We start from the raw sequence: 10,000 nt of genomic DNA on the forward strand, positions 1-10,000 counted from the left end.
ATGTCGCGGGCCAAGTAAAGCACCGCCATTTGATACATGGCGTCTTTTAGAAAGGGACAGCATCAAGGGTATAAATTTCTGATTTTTGGCCATATTAGAAAACGATGGGCTTATGCTAAGGTCGCAAAAAAATGTAAAACAAAAAGATTCCCCTATACTGATTGATTAAAACCGCCGTCTACGTAAGACTGTTTAAATAACGAGCCCAAGGAGTTCTGCCTTTTCAACTACCCAGATACACACGTACTGCAATCTTAACTTCTTCAATCTCAAGATCGAAATGTTAATTCTCCTTACTTACTACCATACAATTATTTCCATGTCACTTAGGGCAATTTGGTGTTACAGAAAGACCATCCTGATTGATGATTTCTGTATTCTCATCACCTGCCTGGTTAACACTGTACTGATAATGTAAGGAGAAATAACATATTGATAACTCCTCGGAATAAAAGGGATAACCACCATCAACGCGGAAAGCCCGTGTCATCAACTCTTAATCCAGTTCTCAAAGGATTTTCACTGGTGAACACCGAAAACCAAGCTTCTTAACATTACAACAAACATTCATACCACATGTGGAGGGGGAAATGTCTGCGAGTGCGCGCGCATTAAACACGCACATGACGTCACGCAATGTCTTCTTAACACCACAATATTTAAAGACTTTTCAGTTTTATTTCTGTCCTCATACGGGCAAATATATTCTTCAACAGAGCTCTTCATGACTTTTCTAAACTTTTTGGAGATGTTGGACAAACCTAAACAACTGGAAGGGGTGCTACAATGAAGAATGTCACCTTGAGAGAAGAAGCTACATCTTAACCAGAAGCCAGGCAACCTCGTCCCTAGGGGTCCCTTTTGTCATGCGCGGGAAAAATCGACCCCCGTCGCTGACCAAAAGGATCGCGGCCTCTGGGAACAAGATTGGAAGCCAGGCGCCAAACAGGCGCCAAAATAATAAAGTTGCGCCTGCGCAAGAGATCCACGCACGCCTTCCCTCTCTTGCACGCCGCGGGTCTTACTTCAGCGCCTTCTAAATTCTTGTCTATTTTCATTTGACTATTCGATTTTTTAACGATGTGCAAAGACAGTTTAACTTCAATAAAAATTTGCTCAAACCTTCGCCCACAACATCCTAACTTCTTTCCAGTTCTGACTACATTACATGTAGAGATACCATTCAGAATGAAGGACATACTTATGAGAGTGAATCGAAATTAAGTTACGTACGAAAACCAAAACAACTGAAATCGACCTTACAAAAATTGACAAACAGCTTTAACTTTGACGAAAGCCATTTACAGGATCAATCCTTCCAAGATTCAGTCCTTTTTCACTAGAAACTAGAGAAAAAGTTTCAACATTCAAAAGATTTGCGAGTTTGATGAGCTTAAACCCTAAGAAAATAGGAGGAACGTTCTTTTATGCTTGATAAAGCTTTTTACAAAGAAGGCTTTCTCCAGTCAACGACTAGAAGCAATATTTTCCATAACTGAATGGAAAAATGGAATTAAAAATCTCTCATAAATACATCCACAGGACCTAAATAAGCAAGGACGGCGTTGGTTTCTTTCCAGGCCACGCCTCTTTCGCGTATTTCTTTTTCGGCGCTTCAGCAATTGTCATTGGTGCATTTTGCATAGCTGGGCCTGCAGGTATCGGTTCGGGTACGGGTATTCTCGGAGATGTCGGCAGTGTCGGCGACGACACGTCGGGTGCCGAGGTGATCGTCAAACGCGGTTTGTGATGCGCTGAAGGCGAGGTGGGACTCGTAGGCTCAGGAATAGGGCCGGATCCTGGCAGATTGGAGTAGAGCCCTTGAGAATACGGAAAACTCTGAAGTCGTCGTGTTATATTCTCCGTCAAGTTGCCCATAGGTGACACTGGTCCTCGCATTTTCTGTGTAAATAAGAAACGTCGGCCGTTTTGGAAACAGAAAAAAAATTAGTCTCTGTGTAGAACTACCCCTTAAAATAATGAAATAAGAGCGAAGGATAAATTCGAACCAGCGACACTTGCGCTTCGCGCTTCCGTTTCGAGAACATTCGCACACCAATTTGGTCGCCCGAATGAAACCCGAAATTTAACAGCCCATTGATCGAGTGATCCCGTGAGCACCTGACATGAAGCCCCCTCACCTTACCTCATTGAGACTTCGTTATCAATGAGGTAAAAACCTAAAATTTGGCCCGATTTTGGGGGGCTTTTTACGCGGTAGAAGCAAGATCCTTGTGCGGCTAGGAAGGTCCTAGAGGCCCGTTTTCGGAATTCAGTTTAAATCAGTTAAAAGGTTTTCCCATGTACCAGGACGTATCTCGTGAAAGGATCTTCCTGGCAGCAAAATTGGAAGATCATGGAGCTAGGGAGATCCGAGCACCATGTAAACAACTTTAGAAAGAAAATGCACGCAGTAAAAGCAACTGTATCAACATGATCACTGATGGGTGCCGGGCGTTCAACAACTTCGTTATACCAATTATCGTAAACGAGAAATCCAACCACACTTTTCCCATGTAAACTGTCCCTCTACGATCTTTCGCGATTGCAACAATCTTCCCCGCTACATGTAACCAGGCCCATCAATTGAGTGGTTTGAAAATAACCTCCAACGACACAAGTAAAAAAGGACCGATGTGCAAGTGCTGGATGACGAGGAAACGAAGCAAATGAAGGGTCTATCGATAGTGTCGTGCAAACCATCTAATCGGAACAAGTACTAGGGAGAGCTGAATACAAAATGAAGAATTGACAGGTTTCGTACTCTTTTAAGCTCTTCAAATTCCATGACTTTTCATAACTTTTTCCATGATCTTCTCTAGCTTTCCATGACCTTAAGTTTAGCTATCACGTAGGAAAATTTTCCAAACTCTAAACTGTCCTCATTTTAGGATATTTTCTGACATAACTCAGTTCAAATTTGAATAAATTATCAACCTCTGTCCGCCAAACTTCCGATTGTTTGATAGAAACTCGTTTTCCCTTCATTTTATCCTTGCTTGGACAACTGCAATGATTAATCTGCCATTAAAAACTATAATTTGTCATGACTTTCAATGACCGACCATAACATTCCATGACTTTTCCTGGCCTGGAAAATGTAATTCTTAAATTCCATTGCCTTCTCTTAATGGACGAGTGATGTCTGTAGAGATGTGTGTGTGTAGTTCTTTTAGATTCTTGTGGGCTGGCTAGTATTAGGCGAGGAAGCGACCAGACACGGATAAATTTGGAACAAATAATTTCAAAAATCAAACTAAATGCAATTATTGTGTTCAAAAGAACAATACCATACCTTGTTTGGAATTACAAGAGTTGTCTGAATCATATTTCGAAACTTTCCGACGGTGGGATCAATATCCTCTGAAATGATAAGAAATAAATAAGTACCCAAGTAAGAAACGATTTCATGACGCTGGAGAATGACGCTGAAACCTATAACTTAAAGGACATCCGAAACCAAAGCTATCTTTACCTGGATTTATGATTTCTTCTCCTTCTCTAAATGCCACAGATAGTGATGTTTTTCTTTTTCGTTTAAGTGACGTCACACCAGCTATATTAGTGCTTCCTTCTTCGATACCAAGTGAGGATATCCTTTTATTGTGAGCAGTATTAAACTCCGTCAAATCCTATTTTCATAGAATAGATAAAGATGTAGTATTATTACAACTTTAAAGTGTCTATCACCTTAAAAAGACTGCTCGCTTCAGAAGGCAGAATTTACATTTACACAAGTATTTGATGTTAGCTGCAATTGAAAGAAAGAAGAGAAGTTTACATGCATTCTTACGTCAAGATCTGTGTCTGATTCTGGAAGCCCCAGCAGTCCTCCCTTCGCATTCTCTTCATTATCTGGCTCCGCATTGTCTGGCACATTCTCTGATAGCTTTATAGCTGAGCTCGGCATAGCAGGCTTCTCTCGCAGGACGTAGCTCCTGGTAGATGCGCCAAATCTGATTACACTGTCAACCTGGACCTGTGTCGGTTTTTGTGGTTCCAAGCGTATTGTACCAATAAAAGTACCATGTGCTATGAGGAGAAAAATAAGCCTTAAAGTGGTACTGTGATAAAAAAAAATCAGTTCCCATTTTTCTTCAGATTTTGAAAGTGTGTCTGCTTAACACCTGCCTGGCAAAATTTTAAGCTTTGATTTTTATCCAAAAGCTGTTTACTTTGAGTGCATGTTTTGGATTTCACGGTCCGCCATTACTCACATTTAAAACTGCCTGACTGGACCTCAGAGGGTTGGATCTAGGGAAAGTGACGTCATTTACTCAATAACTTAAAATTTCAGAGTGTAAACAAAGTTTATTATGTATGCAAAACACGGATTGCATTTTTAATTATGTTACATTTTCTTGTAAAAATAATAATTCTTTTCAATGACCAATGAAAGGCCTTCCTAAGGAGTTGTCAAATCCCAATTTGTCTGACTTTTAGAAAGGAGGACCAAGCATGGATGTCGTCAGCATCATGATCCTTATCAACAATAATAATTGTCGCATATATAATAATAATAATAACAATAATTGTCGCTGTTAATCGCCGTCGCAAAGTACAGCAACGACGCAGCTCAACAAGGTTGAACCGAAAGCATACTATGGCGCCTCTGGCAGGCGCTATGTGGTTCATGTGTGACCTTGGAGCACAGCTTACAGCCAACTGAAATCGGCTGTATGCTGGTTTTTGCCAAGGGGGGGAAACCGGAGAAGCCGGAGAAAAACCCTCGAAGCAGAGAAGAGAACCAACACAAAGTCAACCCACTTATGGCGTCTGGTCCGGGAATCGAACCTCGGCCACATTGGTGGGAGGCGAGCCCTCTCACCACTGCGCCATCATCATCATCGTCGTCATAATTTATCATGATTCAAGGATTAACACTACACTATTACTTGGTTGGCCAACAAAGACAGTAAAATCCAAAATCCTGAACTTACTACTCTTGAGATCAATCAAGAATGATCGATTGAGATGCCTGTGGAACACTAAAGCAGCATGGACTCGTGAACATGATGTGTGCTCCAATGAAAAATCACAGGCTTCTTTGTTCCTCCCAAACAAATAGCATGACTTCTGATCAATGATCAATTTCTGTTGACAAAAAATATACATATTATGTAAATAAAATATTAAATATTAGTCTAAATACACAGGTGATTACACAACATCACGCACTTTCATTGGCTCGCTATCTCGGATTACCAACCCCCCCCCCCCCATTCATGAGTAAAATTGTCTGGCATTAGACAGAGTAAAATCTATTAATTCTCACTCTCAAGTGTCCATGGGTTAATGGGGACAGAGTTTTTGACTGGGTTTGACCAATTCACACCTCAAACGCCCTAGGACGCTCGCCACTGACGAGTGCATGTTAAATCGTCTGGCGTTAGAGTAAAATCTGACTCACACGGCTCAATGGGTTAACCTTCCGTTCACTTAAAAAATCAAGTATGCCTGGCTAATTAACTCCTCCAGAAATGTACATATGAGGTATTGACAATAGTGATTTGTAAAGAGCAATGCTCTGACATTGAGCATGAGTTCAATTCCAGCCAAACCAACACTCAGTCTTAAAATAACTGAGGAGAAAGTGCTACTTTTGTAAATGCATCCGCAAATGATTAGACTTTCAAGTCTTTTGCGATAAGGACTATAAACAGACACTGTTTGTAACCTCAATAAATTGTCTGGCATTAGACAGAGTAAAATCTATGAAGTCTTACTCCTAACACTCAATGGGCTAAAGATACAACACCCTATTTTCGAAGAGCAGGGCACAGAGTTTCAGGTGTTGTGATCTGGCCTGAATTCCAGGGTTTCATTAGAAGCTGTTCACTGGTGGTATACCACCATATGTTTGTCAAAAATTTGCCTCTCACCGCAGGCTACTGTGCCTTGATTTTTGCTCAAACCCTTGTGAAAGACAAGAGAGACCACCACTTATTAAAAGCCCAGGCATCTCCTTCAAAGATTATTGAAACCCCTGGAATTCTCCAACAAAATGTGTCTTCCTCTTTATCTTGGCAGATTTATGTATTATACTATAGACAGTTTAATTGCTTGTTTGGCCATTCGTGATTATCAAGCATTTTGAAAAAAATTCCTGCCCTTCCCCCCCCACCACCCAAAAAAAAAAGAATTTCCGATGTTTTACTGATGGTGTAACTTGTACATAGGTGCAGCAAGTATCCCAGAATTAACAAAATCATTCCTAGACAATGGTAACAATAACATTGCTTTTCCTGAAATGCATGTTTATGTCTGAGGAGTAATAACATCGACAAACCGCTCACTGTCAGATGCCTAAATCTCACCCAATTCTGATCTAGCACAAATTGAATCTGCAACAACCAATGAAATGGTCAGCACAGTCTGTTCTAGTGCAGTGAGATGCAGTAACTGTAGCATTTTAGACACTGCATTGTACGTGTACAGTACAGGTCAGAGATAAGCGACCAATGCACATGCAAAACACAGCGTTTGACATTGCATTTGAAATCGCATAAATGCGTTTGCTCTTTTGTTATTCATAGCAATAGTCTCTTTTGTTTAGCATTGTTTACTGCAGTTACGTAACTGAAAGTCCCTATGAAGATTATTTTTTTCCCGTTTTTTAACTTTTCGTTTAAATATTTGGTATCTGGAGTGTAGTACTTCCCTCAATGTATATCCACACGTTTTAGCAGGCCTTTGATTTTGGCTGAGCCAGATGGGTTCTGGTAACTAATGACATCAAAGAAGTCAAGAATGTAATTACATTATGAATCATCAGAACATTCACAGCATCCTAAGGATACCTATCGCCCGACAATTCTATAAGACTTAAACAAAAAGCTCTAGATTTTCAACAAGACTTTTACTCTTACACATTCGCACATTTCTTTACGTAGACATGCAATGTTCTTTGACGTCATTATTTACCAAGGCCCAACTGGGTCACACAAATTTTTTTGTTTATACATGTAAATCAAGTGCCTGCTAAAACACCTGGATACACTATAAGGTAGGGCTTGAAATTAGCGAAAAAACCCAGTTGCAATTTTGCGAGTCGCAATTGCGCAAAATTTAGTCGCAAAATTGTCGCGCTGCATTGTGTTTTCAATGGTGTAGCAAAACAAAATATGAGCACACAATACTTGTGTTGAAAGAAACCACTGAAAGTGGCGAATGATATCGAAGAAATAGAGTTGCGCACGTAACATGGCAGCGAAATTACGCTACAATTACGCTATCTTGAGATTGAAAGAAAACTCAAGGTGAGAAGCAAAATAATTTTGTCATTTCTTCATTTATTTTAGTAAAAAGAGCAGCAAAGTGGCAACTGCTAACCCTTTTGTTTCGAAAGAGCGAAGATAAAAACAAGTCGCAAATTTGCAACTTCTCCAGATATTTTAGTTGCAAAGGGAAAAAATTTGGTCACAAATGCGACTGTATTGGTCGCAATTTCAAGCCCTGTGAGGGAAACTTTTTTAAAGTACTACACTACAGACACTATAGATATTCATACGAAAAGTAAAAAAACGGGGAAAAAACAAGCGTCATAGGAACTTGAAGAATATCTGTCCATCTTTGATCGCTACTGTCTTCACTTTGCATCACTCTTTAAAGAACCAAATTGACAACCTTCTCATTCAATGATAGGCAAGTAATAATAATTATTGGAAAGTATTAAAGGTAGACGACACACCCTAAAAGGCAACTATTATAGTTCCTGGTAACCTCCGACAGCTCAGTGGATAAGCAACCCAACTAGCCGCAATCCGGAGGTCATTGATTCAACTCTTGTTGGAAGCACTGTGATTATTTTCAAGTTTTCCCAAGTCATCATTGACAAATACATCTCTAACATTGTCACCCACTGTTTTACTAACTCAAGACAATGGTCGGCAGAAAGTGTCCAACACTGACTGGCAAGAAGTTGCTAAATTGTGCTTTGATTTCCATGGTCACGAACCAAGAGCATCAAGACTCCTGATAATCTTTAGTAGTTTATAATGGCCTGTTTAACTACACTCAGAAAACTCCCTGTTGATCAAGGCTGATTTTGGTCACATGGCTTCAGAACAAGGATCCACACCATAAGCCTTTTTCACACATCATCCCAAGACGGTCACATTGGCCGGAGTATTAACTGCAGAATACCTGGCCACTATTGTTTGTGGCTCTGTTTCTGTTCTGTTTAGAGAACGAGGCATACGATAATACACGCTATTCATATGCAAATAAGTGGCCAGGTACTCTGCAGTTCAGCTGTTTTCTCTTAATTAAGGTAGCTAGCTCGGCAAATCGGTGGCTCGTCTGTCTGTGGGAGAAGTAATAATAAAACAACAAGAAACGTATATATTTTGGTGGGTACGCCTAGTGACCAACGAACCATCGTGTTGCTAAACTCTTTCCACTAGGATGACGATCCGCTGAGCGACTCTGTTAGATAGTAAACCGTTTGTTTTGATCTATAGCTATCCTAACTCTCACCTCCACTAAAGTTGTTTGTTTCATGACATCTAAATGAAGCCCTTGAGGCGGTTTTCCTGCCCTGTGATAAAGAACCCATGTTTCGATTAAGTAAAATCCAACAATTAGCTGAAAAAACCCTTAATTCTTACCAGCTTGGGACCTCAAAAGCTGGTGCACTCGCAGGAGTTACAGCTTTGTGTACCGCCATCTTGAAATGATGGATTTCGCACGCTTTGAGTAAGCCGAGAGAAACTGGTAGAGAGCGCTGAAGAAAATATCCCGGATAAAAAGTTAGGTCGCCTGCGTGGAGCGTGATTTCCTGCAAGTTCAATTCTGCCCCATGATGGCGTTTATCAGGCTGGTCTAGGTTGTTCAATAGGTGGATAACGCTATCCACCAGATAAATTACTATCCTATCCGGTGGATAAACACTAGCAAAACCAATTGAATTATCCAGTGGTTAGCGCTATCCACCCTTCTGAAAAATCCTTTTTCTAAATGCTCAGGCCGTTCAATACCTTTGCTGTGCTTCGTCTGAGAGGGGTACATTGGTACATACAGGAACCAAATGAAATCCAAAGGTCATGGATTCAACTCTTGTTGGAACACACTGTTTATTTCCAAGTGTCCCCAAGTCATCATTGACAAAATACATCTGTATTGTTGTCACACACTGTTTTGCCAACTCAAGAAAATGTTCAGCAGAAAGTGTCCAACACTGACTGGCAAGAAGTTGCTACATCATGGCAGCGTGTTTTCCTGCAAGTAACAGTTTGACAGTCACTTTGTCAAACTTACGTTGCATTAACCTGCAAGCAGGCTCCATTTTCGTCATACGACGTTGTAGCGAGAACAGACGTAAGAGGACATCAGATCGATGCTCAATTAGCCTGCAGTGCAAGCGTCTTGTTGAGCCGGTCGAGTTCGCTTGTTGGGGCGATCGAGTTCGCGTTACAATCTTGCGATCGCCATTTTATAGACCGCGCCATGTTAAACGGTGTCTAACATGGACATCACGCCCAAAGTCCCGTTCGCTAACAAAATGATGACAGCAATCTCGCCTTATATGTCATAAGGATTCCAGACCACGCAAATTCACGAGTGAAAAATTGACAATAAAGTTGACAGTTACTTGTGACAATACATTGTTCGTGGTTAGTCTTGCAAAGCTCGTTTCATACCGACCAATGGACTCATCGCTCATTTTGTTAGGGAACGGGACTTTAGGCGTGATGCCCAACGAGTTTGCCAAGCAGAAAGGTCTCTGATGAGTCCCTTGGTCGGGATGAAACGAGCTTCGTAAGACTAACCACGTACAATGTATTTTCAAAAACTCATTTTAATCGTGGATTAGTGTTAAGGGCTTTTGAAAAACTGGCCCCGGGTAATTGGATAGCGCAACTGGAGCCTGGACGAAGCCCTGAAAAACTGGTCTCCAGGGTGTTTCCTCCAACCGGAAGGAGAGGAAAGACACTGGGAAGGCTTCCCTTCACTCATTGGCGCCTTGTGATCGCTTTTCCCGCCATCGTTTGGAATCAAC

The 10,000-nt window shown here is 41.0% G+C and overlaps 2 protein-coding genes across 3 annotated transcripts in view; one reads left to right on the top strand and one right to left on the bottom strand.

Moving 5' to 3' along the window:
- The window catches only part of LOC137976483 (nuclear inhibitor of protein phosphatase 1-like), a 54,429-nt gene extending 45,745 nt beyond the window's left edge, over positions 1-8,684 (bottom strand). The window contains exons 1-7 of one of the 2 annotated variants that reach the window (XM_068823846.1): positions 8,610-8,684; positions 8,479-8,539; positions 4,941-5,094; positions 3,794-4,032; positions 3,476-3,632; positions 3,296-3,363; positions 656-1,902 (exon numbers count right to left, since the gene is read on the bottom strand). In XM_068823846.1, coding sequence (XP_068679947.1) covers positions 1,546-1,902; positions 3,296-3,363; positions 3,476-3,632; positions 3,794-4,032; positions 4,941-5,094; positions 8,479-8,539; positions 8,610-8,668 — 1,095 coding nt within the window. In that variant the 5' untranslated portion in view covers positions 8,669-8,684 and the 3' untranslated portion in view covers positions 656-1,545. Of the gene's footprint in view, positions 1-655; positions 1,903-3,295; positions 3,364-3,475; positions 3,633-3,793; positions 4,033-4,940; positions 5,095-8,478; positions 8,540-8,609 lie in introns of those variants that run through there. The other variant, XM_068823847.1, reaches the window with a different exon arrangement.
- A 1,239-nt stretch (positions 8,685-9,923) lies between these two features.
- LOC137976484 (non-structural maintenance of chromosomes element 1 homolog) overlaps positions 9,924-10,000 on the top strand; it is an 11,616-nt gene continuing 11,539 nt past the window's right edge. Inside the window, exon 1 of the mRNA XM_068823849.1 lies at positions 9,924-10,000. This exon is cut by the window's right edge and continues 139 nt beyond it. The gene's annotated coding sequence lies outside the window, so the exon portion shown is untranslated.

The sequence above is a fragment of the Montipora foliosa genome, chromosome 11 (genome assembly GCF_036669935.1).
Source record: "Montipora foliosa isolate CH-2021 chromosome 11, ASM3666993v2, whole genome shotgun sequence".
Taxonomy (NCBI): domain Eukaryota; kingdom Metazoa; phylum Cnidaria; class Anthozoa; order Scleractinia; family Acroporidae; genus Montipora; species Montipora foliosa.